Raw genomic sequence first — 21,526 nt, forward strand, 5'->3', positions numbered from 1 at the left:
TGGGAAATTTTCTTAAATAATTTCATTATCTCATCCTCAGCTTTCTCTGTTTTTTCTTTCTAGAACTTCTACTTTATGGATATTGGACCTCCAGAACTGGTTACCTGAATTTCTTATCAGCTCTTCTATTTTCCATCTCATTAATGTTTTGCTCTATTTATTTCTTCAAATTTATAATCCAGTTTTTCTGTTGCATTTCTAGACAAATAAGTAGTGAAGGGTCTTTATTATTACTGGGTGGAGATAGGAGTAGATATCTTGGAATGTTCTTTTCATTGAATCTGGCTCTTATTTCACGGTTGAAATAATGTCTGTTACCTCTGAGAACATTTGTGATTGTTGTCTTCTATCAGTATAGTTTGTTCTTCAAGTTCAGTTCAGCTCAACAAAAATGTATTGAGTCAGACTCTCTTCTCTGTGCTTGGTATAGGTCAGTCCATGAAATAGTCAATGATACTTGACATTATGAGGATTATATTTGGTAAGGAAGGGGATAGAAACAGATGTAATTGAAAAAAATAAGTAAACTATGTATTATGTGAGAAGGTGGTAATTGCTATGGAAAAGGAGTGGGGGTGAGGTGCAGTTGTAATTTTAAATAGGTGGTCAGGGTAGGCCTCACTGACAAGGTGGCATCTGAGCAAAGATTTGAAGGAGGTAATGAAGTTAAACCATGTGAATATCTGGGAGAAGAGCATTCTAGGTAGAGAGAATAGCCAAGGCCAAAGTTCTAAGGTGGGTAGCTGTCCAGCAGGTTTGAGAAACAGGAACAGCAAGGAGGCCAGTGTGGGAGAGTGACAGGAGATGAGGTTAGAGGAGTGATGTGGGCCAGGTCACCTCCTGGGGCCTTCTAGGATTGTGTTATCCAATATGGTAGACAAATCTGGTCCACCACCTGTTTTGGTAGATAAATTTTTATTGGAACCCAGTCCCACATTCATTTACATATTGGTTATGGCTGGTCTTGCACTGCAGAGGAAGAACTGAGTGGTTGCCATAGAGACCATCTGGCCTACAAAGCTTAAAATACTGATGCTTTGACCCTTCACAGAAAAAGTTTTTTGACCCCTACTCTAAGGTCCATATAGACTTTCAGACTCTAGGTCCGTAAAATCATGAAGGGCATTAATTTGTGTCAACTGGTAAGTTGTTGAGTTTTAGAACAAATTTAGAGAAGTAAATAAATAAAACTTGCCTCCTTTAAGAAGTTTGACAGTTCTTAATGATCTGAGGAAGATTTAAAGACATGGGCAAATGATTAATAGCAGGTTGTGAGGTGAAGGTAGGTGCCCATGTCCCACTTTCGGAGGACAGCTTTGGCTGACAGTCTTAATTTTTATCCTCATTCACTCAGTGAGACACCTGATAAAGAACAGTGAGCAAGACAGACGTGGTCCTGCCTTCACAGAGCTTACAGTCCAGTGAGGAGTACAGTTCAGAAGGCAGTTGGTGACAGTCCAGTCTGGTAAAAACACTGTGATAGAGGAAGTACAGGGTGCTGGAAAGTACATGGATGGGGCAGCTAATCTGGAAGTAGGCCAGCTGGAGGCCAGGGACTGGGGAGCACAGGCAGGAAGGATCACAAGGAAGTTCTTTGTGCTTGATGGAGCCTGGCTCATGGGAAGGAAGGAGGGGAAACAGGGCCAAGGCTGGCTCTTGAAGGGCTGTAGGAGCCATATTAAGGAGTTAGGACTTTTTTTTTTTTGAGAGCCTGGGAGCCATTAATGGGTTTTAAGCAGAATCTGATGTGACTAGATTTGCATTTGACAAATAGCACTGTGGCTGCTATTTGTGAGGACAGTGTATTGCAGTAAATGTGGGTACAGGGAGACTGATTAGGAGGCTATTAGATTTTTCTCAGTGATACTTAATTGATGATTAAGAACCCAGCTAAGTTTAGGTGGACGTTTACCTGTTTACGAAAATACAGTGTAAATATAAAGTCCACGGGGGCGTGGGGGAATGGTGCTGTATATCTAGCAGATGTGTTTAGCATTTGTAGAATTAAGTATAATTTACATTCATTTCTGAGATTCAGCAGCATTGGAAGGAAGTATTTATCAAACTTCTATAATCTGAAGAGTTGGTTCAAACTCTCTGTGTCCGGGAAGGTAGAAGTGTTTGGTATGTACAAGGTTTTTTTTAGTGCAGATGTGTATTTTCTACATGCCTCATCTTGTTGTTTGTCTCCCCACAATTCCTCTTTCAGCAGAGGAATGTGGGAGCATTGGGAGAGAGAATGGCTCTAACCCCTTCTTAGTTTATGTTGCCACTGAAAATACAGGGACTAAGAATAGCCACAATTTGTTATTGTTTTCTTGAAATTGTTTTCTCACAGTTACATGGTGACATTGGGCATTTTTCTTGCCTATAGTATAGTTCTTGGTTTGTTAAACCCAAGAAACAGAGGTTCGTCATTCTCTTTTGGCTTATCTTGATAAGAGTAATAAACGGTTCAACATTGGAAAAATATGGAAAGTAGAAAAAAAAAATCATCCATAGGCCCTCTGTTTGGAAACAGACTGGTTAAATTTTTGGTAGGATTTCCTTCTTGCTTTGTGATTTACTTTGTTTTTGTTACATCTTTTTTTTTTTTAATTAATTAATTAATTAATTTATTTATTTTTGGCTGCGTTGGGTCTTCATTGCTACGCGCGGGCTTTCTCTAGTTGCAGCGAGCGGGGGCTACTTTTCGTTGCGGTGCGCGGGCTTCTCATCGCGGTGGCTTCTCGTTGCAGAGCGCGGGCTCTAGGCGCGCGGGCTTCTCACTGTGGTGGCTTCTCTTGTTGCAGAGCATGGGCTCTAGGGGAGCGGGCTTCAGTAGTTGTGGTGCGCAGGCTCAGTAGTTGTGGCGCACGGGCTTAGTTGCTCCGCGGCATGTGGGATCTTCCCGGACCAGGGCTCGAACCCGTGTCCCCTGCACTGGCAGGCGGATTCTTAACCACTGCGCCACCAGGGAAGTCCCAACATCTTTATGTTCACTTTGTATTTTTGATCAGAGTAATTTTATTTTGTGTTACATGGTTGTGATCTTTTTTTTATATATATGTATCAAGTTTTTAAAATTTTGTTATATTTTAAAGCATATTTGATGTTTGCAACATATATAGATACATGATGTAGAAAAATAAATATATACATATATATATTTATTTATTCTCCTATTATTGGATATTTCAGGTGTCTGTTTTTTGTTATATAAGTAACAGTGGGGTAAGACATCTATACATAAAGCCCATACAGCCATTTCAAATTCTTTTATTAAGGAAGATTTAGCCCTGCATGCAGTTTAAAGTTTATTGCTGGGTTTCTACATGCCAGTTTTGGATCTATGACACCCAAACTTAGCAGCGTAATTAGAAAATGGGAATTCCAGGATAATGAATAAAATGGAACCCATCAGATGGATTCATTTGAATACTCTGGCCAGGTAGAATGCTCTTGAGAGCACTTGGAGGACTTGTCTCCTTTCTGCCTTTGTAGCCTGTCCAGAGACATGAACCCATTATGCAGTATTAAATCTCCCTCGTGCACTATTTCCTCTCAGGGGTCGGAGGAGAAGACAGTCGTGTATGTGGTTGGGAAGGCGGGCCGCCAGCACTGGCAGCACGTGTACACAGCGGTGACCCGGGGCCGCTGCAGAGTGTACGTCATTGCAGAAGAGTCTCAGCTTCGGAGCGCAATTATGAAAAACAGCGTTCCCAGAAAAACTCGTTTAAAACATTTTTTGCAAAACAAGCTCTCCGAGAGCTGTGCATCTCCAGCAGAGTTTGCATCCCCATCAAAGAGCCCTGAAGACAGCAGGAGACCCAGCACCCATCCCTCGGCATCCCCACTCCCTACAGTCAGAGATGACAGGGTGACAGATGACGTCCCCAGAAGGAGGGCCTCTGTGGCTGGTGACACGCTGTTTGCCTTTGCTGAAGGATGGAAATTATCTTCATCTGATGCAGTGCATGCAAGTGAGGATCCATCACAATCGAGAGGGTCCAAAAGAACATGTTGCACGAATGCCGCTGCAAGTCCAAGCAAAATTCTTATGGTAGGAGGACTGACGTTCAGGTTTTATTTAAATATTGCTGGCCTCAGTGTGCTTATAAATGACTATGTATTTTTGTTAATGCTGCATAGTGCTGCAGGACTTAAAAAACAAGTTTTCCTCTCACCTCTTTCCCATTTCCTCCCTATTTCTATAGCCGGTTGAGTCTTAGCTTGATCTCGGCTGGATGTTCCTCCCTCTGCCTGAGGCTGGCACTCTGGACAGCGTCAGTGGGCTGGTGGAGGTGGCGTGCCAGGAGAAACTTCCTAGTCTTCCTGCATCTTCTCTCCTCACCTTCCTCATCACCTTCCCCTTCCTTTCGCAGGCCATGGTCCCATTTTTATCCCCACAGCTCCATTGAAGCGGCTGGTCCCGGTCATCTTCTTATCAACTTCAGAGGCCTTTTCTTAGGTCTCATTCTGGACTTTTCCCCCCTGACAGTTAATATTTTTAACTGCAGTTGCTGTTGCCATGTTTCCTTCCCTTGGTTTCAGTGTTCCCTTCCCCTCTGACACTTCCCCTCCATCCCTGGCTCGTCTCCGCTTCATGTCTTCCCTCCGTTTCTTCCCTTCCTCTGACTGGAGACGTCGCCCCCAGGCTCAGGGCTTCTTTCCCTTGAGAACTGATCCCATTCGCTCAGTTTTAGCTGTCACCTTTGCACTGGTGATTTGGTCAACAGATAGTTTTCAACTGTCCATTGCATTCCAGGCACTGGGAATTCAGAAGTTCAGTGGCTTCAGTGGCTCCCTAGTTCCTACTGCATAAATTCCAGGCAATCTAGCTTGGCATTTGAGACCTTTCTCTGGTCGATTCCATCTTTCCCAGCATCATTTCATTTATTTCCCACTATTCCTTTTTTTTTTTTTCTTTAGTCAATCTAGTCTTCATTCATTCACTACATTGAACCAAACTTATTCTCATCTCTTCCTTTTGGTTTTTCTTGGATTCCTCCTTTTCTCTGCCTCCTCTCTTTCAGCATTTGAAGAAAAAGACAAAAACATAGCTCCTCTGCTAGTCACTGATCTAAATGTTGGAGGGAGAGAAACAGACAGGTCCCTGTTGGCTTCATGGCCATTACATTGCACCAATGGGTCATAGGCAATCCATACCACAGAAAATAAAGTTTTCAGGTCAAGAAAGATTCTATGAAGAAAATACAGGTAATGAGGTAGGGAATGGTTGGTAGGAGTAGCGGGGCAGGAGGTGCTATTCTGCCATGGTGGTTGAGGCCCTAAGGAAGAGCATCCCAGGCAGAGGGTGTAGAACATGCAAAGCTGAGAAGGAATGACCGTATTGGAAGGGGAAGGGAGACCAGTGTGCCTAGTGAATGAGGAAAAGAGAAGATGTGATGATCTCAGAGAGATAGGCAGAACTACAGGAGGCAGCTGGGACTTTATCCTACTTGCCGCGGGAATCCATGGGAGGGCTTTAAGCAAAGGTGCGATATCATCTGATGTATGCTTGACAACCATCTCTCTGCTGTGGAGAGTGACCTGTGGAAAGGAAGGTGGAAGCAAGAAGACCAGTCAGGGTTGTCCCAGGGAGAGCAATGAAAGAGCAGCGAGGGTGATGAGAAGTGGTTGGATTCTTGATGCCTGTTGGAGATGGAGTCTGTTTGACTTGCTGATTGGATGTGAGGGGGTAAAACAAACAGGGACCCAGGACGATTCCTGGATTTCTGCCTGAAGCAGCTTGGTGAATTGTAGTGCCGTTTCTTGAGATGGGAAAGATATGAGGAGAACTGGGTCTGGGGAAATGGAAGGTTCTCTTTCGACATGTTATGCTTAAGTTATTCATTAGACGTATATGTGGACTTGTTGAGAAAGGCAGTGGTTGGTAGAGAAGTTTAGAGCCTCAGGGTAGGTTAGGGAGGGAAATGTCCATTTAGGAGTCATTAGCATATAGTGGTGGGTTAATTTCAGGAGACGCCACAGATAGAGGAGGAGGCCTTAAGACTGAGTTCTGGGGGTACTCCTAACTTTCAGAGGTCTGGCAGAGGAGGAAGAACTGGCAAAGGTGACTGAAAAGAAGTATGAGTGAGAGAAAAGGAAGACTAGGGTGGCGGGAGGGGACAAAAGTCTACCTAGGCTGGACTGGTCAGAGACTAGGAGGTGAGAGTGGAGGAAGCAGTAGAGGCAGGTTGCTATGAAGAAGGTTGCTATGAAGAAGGTTGCAGAGAGATAGGGCTGTATCTGGATGGAGGACTCATGGTCAAGGAAGGATTTATTGATTTATTTATTTTGGATGGGTACATTAAAGCATCCTAGGGTATGGATGGAATGGTCCAATGGAAAACAAGAAATTCATGATTCAGAGAGAGGGGATAATTGTAGGAATGGAGTCCTGAAGTGGGTGAGATGGGAAAATCCAGAGCATAAGTAGAGGAGTTTCCCTTAGCTAGGATTTGGTGACATTGTGGTGTGTGTGTGTGTGTGTATACACACACATATATGTATACACATGTATACAATGGAATATTACTCAGCCATAAAAAAGAAAGTCATAAAAGTGGACATAGCAGAAGAAAAAGTTTTCCCTTTTTTTCTTCTTCAAAATAGCAGGATCACTGCTGATTCTAAGTTTCATTCAGTACTCCAGATCAACTCTGCTGAGATGGAATTTCCATCTCAACAAAGCATCTTTTTTTTTTTTTTTTTAATTAACTATGTTACCTCTTACAAAGACCGTGGGATAAATAAAGCTTCTGACCTGGAGCAGAAAACAGAAGCAGTTCCAAGGAAAGCGTCTTTTTCTAAAAGTTTCTTGCTTTTTATTTCTTAGCACCAACATGGCGTGGGGGAATTATGGTTTATAGGATGGTACGAAGAGAAATTGGCAGCACTATTCATCTTCAGTTTGGAGCTTGCCAAAGCTTTTAAGCTCCGGGAGAGGCTAATGTCCCTGAAGGTCTGGAGCGCAAAGAGGGACGGTGGGGGGCTGCCCGGTGCGGGTTGTTCTCACTGCATGATGGCAGCAGTACAAGCAAAGTCCTCTAACTGAAGAGGATGAGTTTTCTCACATGGTTTGCCACAAGTATGTGGCATTTGCAAGAATCCCTAGAAATGAGGAAACTAGAATTCAAAGCTTCAGGACTTCTATAAATTAGGGACTTCTATGTCTTGTAATTCTAGACTTTCAGGTGCATTGAGATGTGTCGTTTGTGAAAGATCAAATTCTATGACAAGGGCTGCCCACATATCCATCCTTCATATTTGTATTGCTACGTAAGAGCCAAACCAGTATTTAGATTCTACAAATACCAGTGACTAAAATACCTGAGCCCCTCCCTCCTAGAAGAAAGCTTTTGCTTTTCTGTCAATTAATAGCTTTGGGTTTGGAAAAAAGTCCTCAAAGAAAATGTTGACCTGATTTTTTTTTTTTTTCCTTTTGCCTAGCCTCCCACCATCAAAGAAAAAAAGGGATGGGGGACAAAAATGACCCTTAAAATAAAAACATATGTGTAAAATATTGCTAAAATTTATCATGTTTAAAGCAGGATTTCCAGAATTTTTTGAAAGAAAATGACATTTTCACTTAAAAATAAAAAAAGCTAGGAAAGATACAATCACATCGTCCCTGAATAAAGATAGTCCTTGTCTTCCTCAGAATTCCGTAGAGAAACAGAACCAATAGGGCATGTCTCCATCTATCTATCTATCTGTCTGTCTGTCTGTCTGTCTGTCTGTCTGTCTATCTATCTATCTATCTATCTATCTATCTATCTATCTAGACTATTTAATCTAACCTATCTATCTGAATTTATTTTAAGGAGTTGACTCATGCCATTGTGAAAGCTGGTGTTGGTAGAGTCCAAAATCTGCAGGTAAGCTGGCAGATAGGAGACTCAGAGAAGAGTTGATGTTGCATTTCAAGTTCCAAAGGTAGTCTGCTGGCAGAATTCCTTCTTCTTGGGGGGAGGTCAATCTTTTTTCTGTTAAGGCTTTCAGTTGATTGGATGAAGCCCACCTACATTATGGAGGGTAATCCACTTTACTCAGTCACCTGATTTAAATGTTGGTCTCATCTAAAAAATACCTTCAAAGAAACGTCTAGAACAGTATTATTCAACCAAATATCGGGGTACTGTGGCTTAGCCAAGTTAACACATGAAATTAACCATCACCGTCCTCTAAATTGAACAGATTTAGCATGATGAATGATGAGTTGAATTTTGCTTATTTTTCTCTTTCCCTGTGGTGGTGAATCTTCTTCATGACTTTACTGGTCCATTGACTGGTGCTTGGGAATCACTAACGGTACCAAGAGTATACTTGCGGTGTACTTGCGGTGTATCGTCTTAACCACACCTACAGCTGGAGGCGTGGACGTGCAGGCCGGGCAGTCGGTCATAAAGGGCTTCGTGCTTAGAAGGAACCCATGCTTGTTTTAATGTTCTCTGCTTGCCATCTTGAAATTCTTAATTTTTGAACAAGGGGCCCACATTTTAATTTTGCACCACCAAATTATGTAGTGGACCCTGTCCACACTTTCAGAAATTAAATATATGTACTCAGTTAGCAAATAGTCACTTCTACATGCCAGTCCCTGAGGTGGGTAGTGGCGTTACCACAGTGAGCAAAAGCAGGATGACAGCTGATTGCTCTGGTCTGCTCCAGGCTTCCACGGGGTGGGAAAATGTATGATGTCTTCTGAGAAGCAGTCAGAGGGAATAGAATTACACAGGGTAAACTGACTATATTTTTATAAAATTAACTTTATTTTTACTGTTGTTCCAACAGGTGGAAGAATCATCTCCACAAGTGTCTTCTAAACTTCAGAATTTGAGACTAAATAGTTTAACCCCCAGGCAACTTTTCAAACCTACAAATAATCAAGAAACTTAGTTTTATTTCAGATTGCTCAAAGTAATTGTCTGTTTTTTTCCATTCAACACAAAATGAACGTCATAGCTTCAAAGGATCAAGACAAAAGAGGATGTCTATTAACTGGAGTTTTATTTTAAGGCATTTGTGTTAGCAGATGTTTTCAAATCATGTCATCAAAGAAAACCTTAGTGATTTTGACATCTGTCATCAGGAGAACTGACAGCACTGATCATGTATGAGGGAAAAATATGTTATATATTTTTTTTAAAACTGTACTTTTAAAAGTGTTTTATTTTTAGAATAATGCCTTATTAACTTCCATCATCGTTGTGGGTGATCTTTGCCATTGGGTTGAAGCAGTGGTAAAGATAAACTGTAATTATATCTCTTAAATTATTAACACATATTCTAGGACATTGTGTCTTCTGCAAAGTGGTCATTTCACAAGGCTGCTCCTTGCTCCGTCACTGCTGCTTGGGCCTACCTGGTACATTTTCCTGGAAATTCCTGCTGAGCTGGAAGCACATTGGTTTTGGTTTTTGTTTTCTTAATTTGAGATATAATTGACATAGGACATTGGGTAAGTTTAAGGTGTGCATCATGTTGATTCACTACTTCTATATTGCAATATAATTCCCGCTGTAGCATTAGCTAATATGTCTATCATGTCACATAGTTATCATTTCTTCTGAGAGTGTATTGTTTTAAAGATATTCCACTTTGAAAAAATTTTTTTCCTCTCAGTGATTTGATTTCTTTGAGTTTTATTTATTATTAAATGGTAAAAGAAAAAGTTAGGAAAAATTTACCTGTTATCCCAGTGTTTTAAAAATAGCCTTCCTGAGATATAATTCACATACAGTTCACCCGTTTACATAGTTGAGTGGCTTTTAGTAAATTCACAGAATTGTGCAGCCAACACCACAATTGATTTTAGAACATTTTTATCATCCCCCAAAGAAATCCTGTACCTCTTAGCTCTAATCCCTTTTCCCCTTCAACCCTAGAACTGCTAATCTATTTTGTCTCTATTGATTTGCCTATTTCAGACATTTCATATAAATGGAATCATACAATATATGATCCCTTGTTACTGACTTCTTTGACTTAGAATAATGTTTTCAGACTTCATCCACATTGTAACATGTAACAGTGCTTCATCCCTCTCCCTTTTTTAAAGTTTTAAAAAAAATTATCTACAAAGAACTACCATTATTTCTTTTATTGGGTATATGTCTTGGATAATGCATTCAAGGAGTATCATTCTATCCAACTCGATGAAGCCTGTATCTTTCGTGTACTGATGGAAAAACTGGCGGCATATATTGAGGTAGTACTTCCAGATCAGACCATGCTGGTTTGAGCTGATGTGGCGAGATCAGGAACCTTGGCTGAATTTTTGCAGGTAGCTCTAGTAGAGTTGCTGATGACCCAGCCTGCTTTCAGTAGTGCAGTGAGGCAGAAGGCCTTCATTTCTTTTTATTATGAAATATTCCATTGTATGGATATGGTACGTTGAATTTATCCATCCCTTAGTTGATGGACATGTGGGTTGTCTCCTCTTTTTGGCTATCATAACTAATGTTGCTATGAACATCTGTGTACAAGTTTTTGTGTGGGTATATATTTTCATTTCTTCTAAGTATATACCTAGGAATGGAATTGCTGGTCGTATGGTAACGCTATGTTTAATCTTTTGAGGAACTGCTAAACTGTTTTCCAAAGCAGCTGTACCATTTTATATTTACACCAGCAGTGTGTGAGGGTTCCAGTTTCTCCATTGTCTCCAACATTTGTTATTATCTGACTTTTTAATTATAGCCATCCTAGTGGATATGAAGTGACATAATGGTTTTGATTTGCTTTTCCCTTATGACTAATGATGTTGATCACCTTTTCGTGTGCTTATTGGCCATTTGTATGTCTTCTTCAGAGAAATGTCTATTCAGATCCTTTGTCCACTTAAAAATTGGGTTATTTTCCTTTTTATTATTGAGTATGAGTTCTTTATATATTCTACATACCAGTCTCATTAGAAACATTATTTACAAAATTTTTTAATTGTGATGATGTCCAGTGTATGTATTTTTTTTAACATCTTTATCAGAGTATAATTGCTTTACAGTGGTGTGTTAGTTTCTGCTTTATAATAAAGTGAATCAGTTATACACGTACATATGTTCCCATATCTCTTCCCTCTTGCGTCTCCCCAGTGTATGTATTTTTGTTGTTGTTATTGCTTGTGCTTTCGGTGCTACATCTGAGAAACCAATGCTTATCTAAAGTCATGAAGGCTTACTCCTATTTTTTCTTACAAGAGTTAAATAGTGCTAGGTGTTACATTGAGCTCTTGGATTCATTTTGAGTTAATTTTTTTATATGGTGGGGTAGGAGCCCAACTTTATTCTTTTGCATGTGGCTCTCCAGTTGTTCCAGTTCCATTTCTTGAAGTGACTGTTTCTCCATTGAATTGTGTTGGCATCATTGTCAAAAAATCAGTTGATTATAAATGTGAGGGTTTATTTCTGGATTCTCTATCTATTCCATTGATCCAAACGTCTGTCCTTATGCCAGCACCATGGGTCTTCATTAGTTTTGCAGGTTTGAAATCAACAAATGTGGGGACTTACCTGGTGATCCAGTGGTTAAGACTCCACGCTTCCACTGCAGTGGGTGCAGGTTCAATCCCTGGTCAGGTAACTAAGATAAGATTCCTGCATGCTGTGTGGCACAGCCAAAAAAAAGGAAATCAAGAAATGTGAGTCCTTCAATTTACTCCTCTCTTTCAAGATTTTTTGGCTCTTCTGGGTCCCTTGCTTTTCGTATGAATTATAGGATCAGCTTGTCAATTTTACTGACAAAGGAGCCAACTGGGATTTTGATGGGGATTGTGTTGAATCTATATATCTGGGGAGTATTGCCATCTTAACAATATTAAGTCTTCTGATCTATAAACATGGGATGTCTTTCTATTTATGTCTTCTTTCATTTCTTTCAACAATGTTTTAGCTTCAGGGTATAGTTTTGTGCTGTTATTTAATTGAAGTATAGCTGATTTACAATGTGTTAGATTCAGGTGTAAAGCAAAGTGATTGAGTTATCTATATCTGTAGATACATAGTATATTCTTTTTCAGATTTTTTATTGCAGGTTATTAAAAGATATTGAATATAGTTCCCTGTGCTATACAATAGGTCCGTGTTGCTTATCTATTTTATGTATAGTAGTGTGTATGTGCTAATCTCAAACTCCTAATTTTTCCATCCCCACCCCTTTCCCATTTGGTAACCGTAAGTTTGTTTTCTATGTCTGTGAGTCTGTTTGTGTTTTATTTTTTTTAATTTTTTAAAATTTTTTTAAAGATTTATTTTCTTGATTAATTGATTGATTGATTGATTGCTATGTTGGGTCTTCGTTTCTGTGCTAGGGCTTTCTCTAGTTGTGGCAAGCGGGGGCCACTCTTCATTGCGGTGCGCGGGTCTCTCACTATCGCGGCCTCTCTCGTTGCGGAGCACAGGCTCCAGACGCGCAGGCTCAGTAGTTGTGGCTCACGGGCCTAGCTGCTCCGCGGCATGTGGGATCTTCCCAGACCAGGGCTCGAACCCGTGTCCCCTGCATTAGCAGGCAGATTCTCAACCACTGCGCCACCAAGGAAGCCCCTGTTAGTGTTTTATAAATCAGTTCATTTCTATTCGTTTTTAAGATTCCACATGTAAGTGATATCGTATAATATTTATTGTTGTCTGACCTCATTTAGTATGATAATCTCTAAGTCCATCCATGTTGCTGCAAATGGCATTATTTCATTCTTTTTTATGGCTGAGTAATCTTCCATTATATGTATATGTGTGTGTGTGTGTGTGTGTGTGTGTCTGTATACATATATGTGTATATATATATACATACCACATCTTCTTTATCCATTCATCTATTCATGGACGTTTAGGTTGCTTCCATGTCTTGACTACTGTAAATATAGTGCTGGTATGAACATAGGGGTGTATGTATCTTTTCAAATTAGAGTTTTCTCTGGATATATGCCCAGGTGTGGAATTGTTCGACCATATGGTAACTCCATTTTTAGTTTTCTGACGAACTTCCATACTGTTCTCCATAGTGGCTTTACCAATTTACATTCCCACCAACAGTACAGGAGGGTTTCCTTTTCTCCACACCCTCTCCAGCATTTATTATTTGGAGACTTTTGGGTGATGGCATTCTAACCGGTGTGAAACGATTACTTCATTGTAGTTTTGATTTGCATTTCTCTAATAATTAGCGATGTTGAACATCTTTTCATGTGCCTGTTGGCCATCTGTATGTCTTCTTCAGAGAAATATCTATTTAGGTTTTCCGCCCATTTTTTGATTGGGCTCTTTTTTTTTTTTTTTCATTATGAGCTCTATAACCTGTCTGCATATTAGGGAATTAATACCATGTCAGTGACATTGTTTGCAAATATTTTCTCCCATTCTGTAGGTTGTCTTTTCATTTTGTTTATGGTTTACTTTGCTGTGCAAAAGCGTTTAGTTTATTGAGGTCCTATTTGTATATTTTTGCTTTTGTTTCCACTACCCTAGGGGACAGATCCAAAAAAAGTATTGCTGCTATTTATGTTAGACAGTGTTCTGCCTATGTTTTCCTCCAAGAGTTTTAAAATATGGTCTTACATTTAGGTCTTTAATCCATTTTGAGTTTATTTTTGTATATGGTGTTAGAGAATGTTCTAATTTCATTCTTTTACATGTAGCTGTCCAGTTTTCCCAGCACCACTTATTGAAGAGACTGTCTGTCCTCCATTGTATATTCTTGCCTCTTCCGTCATAGATTGACTGTGAGTGTGTGGGTTTATTTCTGGGCCTTGTATCCTGTTTCATTGATCTCTGTGTTTGTTTTTGTGCCAGTACCATACTGTTTTGATGACTGTAGCTTTGTAGTATAGTCTGAAGCCAGGGAGCGTGATTCCTCCAACTTTGTTCTTCTTTTTCAAGCTTGTTTTGGCTGTTTTGGTCTTTTGTGTTTCTATACAAATTAAAAATTTTTTTGTTCTAGTTCTGTAATTTGATAGGGATTGCATTAAATCTGTAGATTGCCTTTTGTAGTATGGCCATTTTAATAATATTGATACTTTCAGTCCAAGAACGTGGTGTATCTTTACATTTGTGTCATCTTCAGTTTCTTTTGTCAGTGTCTTATAGTTTTCAGAGTACAGGTCTTTTGCCTCCTTAGGTAGGTTTATTCCTAGGTATTTTATTCTTTTTGATGTGATGGTAAATGGGAATGTTTCCTTAATATCTCTTTCTGATAGTTCATTGTTAGTGTATAGAAATACAACAGATTTCTGTATGTTAATTTTGAATCCTGCAACTTTACTAAATTCATTGATGAGCTCTAGTAGTTTTCTAGTAGCATCTTTAGGATTTTCTCTCTATATTATCATGTCATCTGCAGACAGTGACAGTTCTACTTCTTCCTAATTTGGACTCCTTTGTTTTTCTTCTCTGATTGCTGTGGCTAGCACTTCCAAAACTATGTTGAATAAAAGTGGTGAGAGTGGGCATCCTTGTCTTGTTCCTAATCTTACAGGGGAAGTTTTCAGCTTTTCACTGTTGAATATGATGTTAGCTGTGGGTTTGTCATACGTCGCCTTTATTATGTTGAGGTAGGTTCCCTCTTTGCCCAGTTTCTGGAGAGTTTTTATCATAAATGGGTGTTGAACTTTGTTAAAAGCATTTTCTGCACCTATTGAGATGATCATATGCTTTTTATTCTTCAGTTTGTTAACATTGATTGATTTGCAGATATTGAAAAATCCTTGCACCCCTGGGATAAATCCCACTTGATCATGGTGTATGATTCTTTTAAGGTATTGTTGGAGTCGGTTTGCTAGTATTTTGTTGAGGATTTTTGCATCTATGTTCATCAGTGATATTGGCCTGTAATTTCTTTTTTGTGATATCTTTGTCTGGTTTTGGTATCAGGGTGACAGTGGTCTCACCCTGAGACCACTGTCTCAGGAAGTATTTGGAAGTGTTCCTTCCTCTGCAAATTTTTGGAATAGTTTCAGAAGGATAGGTGTTAACTATTCTCTAAATGTTTGGTAGAATTCACCCATGAAACCATCAGGTCCTTTTGTTTGTTGGTAGTTTTTAAATTACTGATTCAATTTCAGTACTGGTAATTGGTCTGTTCATATTTTCTATTTCTTCCTAGTTCAGTCTTGGGAGATTATACCTTTCTAAGAATTTGTCCATTTCTTTTAGGTTGTCCATTTTATTTCCATATAGTTGCTCATAGCTGTCTTCTATGATCCTTTGCATCTCTGTGGTATCAGTTGTAACTTCTTTTTCATTTCTGGTTTTATTGATTTGGGCTCTCCATCTCTTTTTCTTGATGAGTCTGGCTAAAGGCTTATCAATTTTGTTTGTCTTTTCAAAGAACAAGCTTTTAGTTTCATTGATTTTTTTTCTTTTTTTTTTGTCTCTATTTTATTTATTTCTGCTCTGATTTTTTATGCTTTCTTTCCTTCTACAAACTTTGGATTTTGTTTTTTCTTTCTCTTGTTGCTTTAAGCATAATGGTAGATTGTTTATTTGAGATTTTTCTTGTTTCCTGAGGTAAGCTTGTATCACTATAAACGTCCTTCCTAAAACTGCTTTTGCTGCATCCCATAGGTTTTGGATCATCGGGTTTTCATTTTCATTTGTCTCTAGGTATTTTTTTATTTTTCTTTTATTTCTTCAGTGATCCATTTGTTGTTAAGTAGCATATTGTTTAGCCTCCACGTGTTTGTTTTTCACAGTTTTTTTCCTTATAGTTGATTTCTGGTCTCATAGTGTTGTGGTTGGAAAAGATGCTTGATATGATTTCAATTTTCTTAAATTTATCAAGGCTTGTTTTGTGGCCTAGCATGTGATCTATCCTCGAGAATGTTCCATGTGCACTCGAAAAGAATGCGTATTTTGCTGCTTCTGAATGGAATGCTGTAAAAATATGGATTAAGTCCATTTGTTCTAATGTGTTATTTAAGGCCTGTGGTTCGTTATTGATTTTCTGTCTGGATGATCTGTCCATTGATGTAAGTGGAGTGTTAAAGTTCCCCACTATTATTGTGTTACTGTTGATTTCTCCTTTATGTCTGTTAATATTGCCTTATATATTGATGTGCTCCTATGTTGGGTGCATATATATTTACAATTGTTATATCCTCTTCTTGGATGGATCCCTTGATCATTATGTAGTGTCCTTATTTGTCTCTTGTAACAGTCTTTATTTTAAAGTCTATTTTGTCTGATGTAAGTATTGCTACCCCGGTTTTCTTTTGATTTCCATTTTTGTGGAATGCCTTCTTCCATCCCCTCACTTTGTCTGTATGTGTCTTTAGATTTAAAGTGAGTCTCTTGTAGGCAGCATATATACAGGTCTTATTTTTGTATCCATTCAGGCAGTCTGTGTCTTCTGGTTGGAGCATTTAGTCTGTTTACATTTAAGGTAAGTATTGATATGTATGTTCTTGTTGCCATTTTGTTAATTGTTTTGGATTTGTTTTTGTCGGTCTTCTTTTTCCCCTTTCTTCTTTTGTTCTCTTCTCTTATGCTTTGATGACTATTTTTGGTGTTATTTTGGATTGTTTTTTCTTTTTTTTGCGTATATCTATTATAGATTCTTGGTTGGTGGTTACCATGAAGTTTTTGTATAGCAGTCTGTATACATACCTGATTGTTTTAAGTTGCTGTTCTCTTAATTTCAAATGCATTTTAAATACCGTGCATTTGTACCCTCCTCCCCTCACGATTACTGTTTTGATATATTTTACATCTAATTGTTTTAGGTATCCTTTAACTGCTTATTGTGGATACGGGTGATATTACTACTTTTATCTTTCAACCTCCCTACTAGCTTTGTGTGTGGATGATTTCCTACCTTTACTGTATGTTTGCCTTTACTGGTGGACTTTTTCCTTCCATAATTTTCTTTTTTCTAATTATGGCCTTTTCTTTTTTGCTTAGAGAAGTTCCTTTAACATTTGTTGTGAAGTTGGTTTGGTGGTGCTGAATTCTTTTAGCTTTCACTTGTCTGTAAAGCTTGATTTCTCCATCAAATCTAAATGAGAGTCTTCCTGGGTAGAGTATTCTTGGTTGTCAGTTTTTCCCTTTCATCACTTTAAATATATTGTGTCACTCCCTTCTGGCCTGCAGAGTTTCTGCTGAAAAATCAGCTGATAGGCTTATGGGAGTTCCCTTGTATGTTATTTGTTGCTTTTCCCTTGCTGCTTTTAGTATTCTCTCTTTAATTTTTGTCATTTTGATTATAGTGTGTCTTGGTGTGTTCCTCTTTGGGTTAATCCTCCATGGGACTCTGTGCTTCCTGGACTTGGGTGACTGTTTCCTTTCCCAGGTTAGGAAGGTTTTCAGCTATTATCTCTTCAAATATTTTCTTGGGCCCTTTCTCTCTTTTCTCCTTCTGGCAACCCTGTAATGCAAATATTAATGTGCTTCATGTTGTCCCAGAGGTGTCTTAAACTGTCTTCATTTCTTTTCATTCTTTTTTCTGTTCAGCAACAGTGATTTCTACTATGCTGTCTTCCAGTCACTGATCCACTCTTCTGTATCATGTAGTCTATTATTGAGTCCTTCTAGTGTATTTTTCATTTCAGTTATTGTACTCTTCATCTCTGTTTTGTTGTTCTTTATATTTTCTCATTCTTTGTTAAAAAATTCTAACTTCTTGCTCTGCGCATCCATTCTCCTCCTGAGTTCTTTGATCATCTTTATGGTCATTACTCTGAACTGTTTCTTGGGTAGATTGCCTATTCACTTCACTTAACTCTGCTTCTGGAGTTTTATCTTGTTTCTTGGTCTGGAACATAGTCCTCTGCCACCTCATTTTGTCTATTGCTATTTATATTTTTATGTACGTGGTAAGTTAGTTATGTTTCTCATCCTTGGAGAAGTGGCCCTCTGTAGATGTCCTATGCGTCCCAGCAGTGCACTCCACCCGTCACCCAAGCTGTATGCTCTAGGGGTTCCCCCTAAGAGGGTTGCATGGATCTTTCTGTCTTGGCTGGCTATGTGGGTGGTATGGTAGGCTTGGTTGGTGCCTAGTCTGGTTGTTTGCACAGCCCTGCCTTGCGTGGATGCTGCTGGCTGCTCTTTAGAGAGGCTTGGTCATGAGGTGGCTGGTTGCGGAACCCTAGTGGGCCCTGAGGCTAGTGCTGGCACACTGGTGGGCAGAATCAGGGTCCCAAAGACTCTGGGGCTGTTGCCCGCCCACTGAGAGGTGAAGCCAGATCCTGGGAGTAGTACCAGACTACTAGCAGTTAGAGGTGTTTCCTGGAGTTTGACTGCAGGGCCCAGGGAGCTCAGAGCTCATTTCAGATTGCTGGTGTTGTCAGGGGCCATTCCTGACAGTTGGTCATGGGTCCAGAGTGTCTGGAAGGTTGTATTAGCCTGCTAGTGGGCAGGGCAGGGGGCCAACTAGTCCAGGGGTGGGGTCTGGCCTGTGTTGCAGGATCATAGCTTTCTTCTTTCTGGAGTCTGCCCCCTGGTGGGTGAGGCTGGTCTAGAGGCTTGTGTGGGCTTCCTGGTGGGAGGGGCTGGTGCCTGCCCACTGGTGTGTGGAGCTGGATATTGGCCCTCAGGTGGGCAGGGCCACGTCTAGGGGCATGTCTAGAGGCGGCTGTGGGCTCAGGAAGTCTTTAGGCAGCCTGTCTGCTGATGGGTGGGGATGTGTCCCCACCCCGTTAGTTGTTTGGCTTGTGGCATCCCAGCATTGGAGCCTTCAGGCTGTTGGATGGGGCCAGGTCTTGGTGCTAATGATCCAACATGTCAGCCACCTGGAATGTTCACGCAATTGAATGTTCCTCAATGTCTGACACCAGTGTCTGTGTCCCCCTGGGTGAGCTGCTGCCATCCCCCTGCCTCTCCAGGACAGTCTACAAGACCAGCAGGCAGGTCTGGCCCAGGCTCCTATCAAATTACTGATTTTGCCCTGGGTCCTGGTGCATGTGAGATTTTGTGTGTGCCCTTTGAAAAGTGAAGTCTCTATTTCCCCCAGTCCTGTGGGGCTCCTGCAATGAAGGCCTGTTGGCCTTCAAAGCCAAATGCTCTGAGGGCTTGTCTTCCCAGTGCCGGACCCCCAGGCTGGGGAGCCTGATGTGGGGCTCAGAACTGTCACTCCTGTGGGAGAACCTCTGCAATCTAATTATTCTCCAGTTTGTGGGTCACCCACCTGTGGGGTATGGGATTTGATTATATTTCAAGTCCTCCCCTCCTATCTGTCTTGTTGTGGTTCCTTCTTTATATCTTTAGTTGTAGAAGATCTTTTCTGGTAGGTTCCAGTCTTCTTCACAGATGGTTGTTCTGCAGATAGTTGTTACTTTGGTGTGCTCATGAGAGGAGGTGAGCTCAGGGTCTTTTACTCTGCCGTCTTCCACACCTACTCTGTACTTTTATTGAATTTATTCCTAAGTATTTTATTGTTGCTCCTATGAGAATATAATTGTTTTCTTTTTCTTTTTTTTAATTGGAGTACAATTGCTTTACAATGTTGTGTTAGTTTCTGCTGTACAATGAAGTGAATCAGCTATATGTATACCTACATCCCCTCCCTCTTGGACCTCCCTCCCACCCCACCCCCATCCCACCCAACTAGGTCATCACAGAGCACTGAGCTGAGCTTCCTGTGCTTTATAGAATATAATTGTTTTTTTTATTTTTGGTTTGTTCATTGCTACAGTATAGAGATTCAATTGATTTTTGTATATTGATCTTGTATCTTGTAACCTTGCTAAACTCATATTAGTTTTAATAGGTTTTTTAGTGGATTCCTTAAGGTTTTTGTATACACAAGATTGTATCATCTGCAAGTAGAGTTTTACTTCTTCCTTTCCAATCTAGTTGCCTTTTATTTCATTTCCTTGTCATACTGTTAAATAGAAGTGGCAAGAATGGACATCCTGCCTTGTTCCTGTGAATTTACAAAGCCTGCTAGGCAATCTGCAAAAATGAAAACGTTGGGACTATAAGGTAATAGTTTTTTACTTTTTTAAGATAGCATGATTAAAATTTATATTTTAATAGTTTTTGAAAATGTATTTTACAGAATACATATAATGTTCTCAGGGTAGATGTGATCCTTGAGTTAAGATCAAGCTTTGTCACCTAAAGTAAACGTACCATTAGTCTTGGAGGTGTTCCTCTTTGCAGGCTGTTTTAGCATTTTCACATGTATCACACCTGTTCTCATGAAAGTACTGGAATGTAGATATGACCTTCAGTATTATAGGTGGGGAAACTGACTCACAGTAATTAAATTTTATGCCACCACTGAGTGAGTACCAGAGCTGGACTTCAAGTCCAGATCGAATTTCAAAACCTAAGCTCTTCCTGCTCTTCCATGTTGCTTTTCAAGTTTATGGCAAAATCTTCCCCCTGTAGAGAATTATGTAACTATAAGTATTGTGCAGGGCTCAGTCTAGAACACTAAAATATATTCAAAGCACCAAAAAAAAAAAAAAAAAAAAAAAACCCAAAAAACATGTTTTTCTTTTGGCTTTTTAAAATCACTGTTTATTCCATTTGGTAGAGGGTTTTTTTTCCCCATACAAATATTTGCAACAATTTTTAATTCCCCAAAACCATACATAGACGATAAATACCATGCTATTAAAGTATTAAATTTGTACAAAAATACTTTACAGTTTAATACTTGTTTGTTACAAACAAAAATACATATTTAAGTGACTCCTCATGATCTTTTTTTTTTTTTCCTTAACATGATTCTGCTTCATACTTTCTTGCCCTGGCAGTTCTGAACTATGATTGAAATAATAATATATTTCTTTGCACAAAAAAGAAAGCAAGGTGAACTTTTTCCTTAAACAAAGGACACAGTGTTCAAATGCTTTACCTAAGCAGTTGTTTGGATTATTGACCAAAATAAAAATGTTTGTTTGTTTGGAAAATAACTGTTTCAGTATGGAGATTCTACAATTAATATACAGATCTATTTTTTTTTTTATATTCACCAAGTAACAGTTATTAGTGTAACAACTATTCAAAATATCTGAACAAATGAAAACAGTTGCTGACAAACATTAAAAGCAACTGTCACAATTTATTGCTTTGAGGGATGGTAATAATTGGCAATGCATTTTGTGAAAAATGTATTTACAATTTCAGTAAGTGGCATGGCTCAGAACAAAAGACAGTCCAGTGTCATTTTTAAGTACATGTGCTGTACACCCCTCAATATAATCAGTTTTCAAAACATGTCAAGCAGTATGAGTTTGATTTGCCTATCAAGATAAACCTCATTTTAATAAGACTCTTCATTCTCAAATTCTTAGTCTTGAATTTTAAAAGTAAGATAACTAATTCTCAGTGTTGCTAAACAAACACCCTAATTCATTATCAGAGATTTTTCAGCTATTAAAAATGTGTCCTTAAAAAAAAAAAAACAGGTCACAAGACATATCCTGTTTGATAATTTGTTGCATAGGGAATTGCATACATCTTAGTTAAAATCATTCCTATACTCGGGCAAAACATTTACCACCACCTATTATGGTCGCCTACGTGCATCATTGCTGAAACGTCGTAAGATGATTTTATACCTGTACCCCTCCCATAGCAGCAGTCCCAGCAGTTCACCAAACTAG

At 39.4% G+C, this 21,526-nt stretch overlaps 1 protein-coding gene and 1 pseudogene across 1 annotated transcript in view; one reads left to right on the forward strand and one right to left on the reverse strand.

Annotated features, from left to right (window-relative positions):
- The window catches only part of HELB (DNA helicase B), a 33,949-nt gene extending 24,411 nt beyond the window's left edge, over window positions 1-9,538 (forward strand). Inside the window, exons 12-13 of the mRNA XM_068561722.1 lie at window positions 3,548-4,042; window positions 8,779-9,538. Of these exons, the coding sequence (XP_068417823.1) occupies window positions 3,548-4,042; window positions 8,779-8,883 (600 nt within the window). The 3' untranslated portion in view covers window positions 8,884-9,538. The remainder of the gene's footprint in view (window positions 1-3,547; window positions 4,043-8,778) is intronic.
- Window positions 9,539-10,057: 519 nt separating this feature from the next.
- On the reverse strand, window positions 10,058-10,363 carry LOC137775826 (small ribosomal subunit protein uS14-like; annotated as a pseudogene).
- Window positions 10,364-21,526: the final 11,163 nt, after the last annotated feature.

The sequence above is a fragment of the Eschrichtius robustus genome, chromosome 13 (genome assembly GCF_028021215.1).
Source record: "Eschrichtius robustus isolate mEscRob2 chromosome 13, mEscRob2.pri, whole genome shotgun sequence".
NCBI lineage: Eukaryota > Metazoa > Chordata > Mammalia > Artiodactyla > Eschrichtiidae > Eschrichtius > Eschrichtius robustus.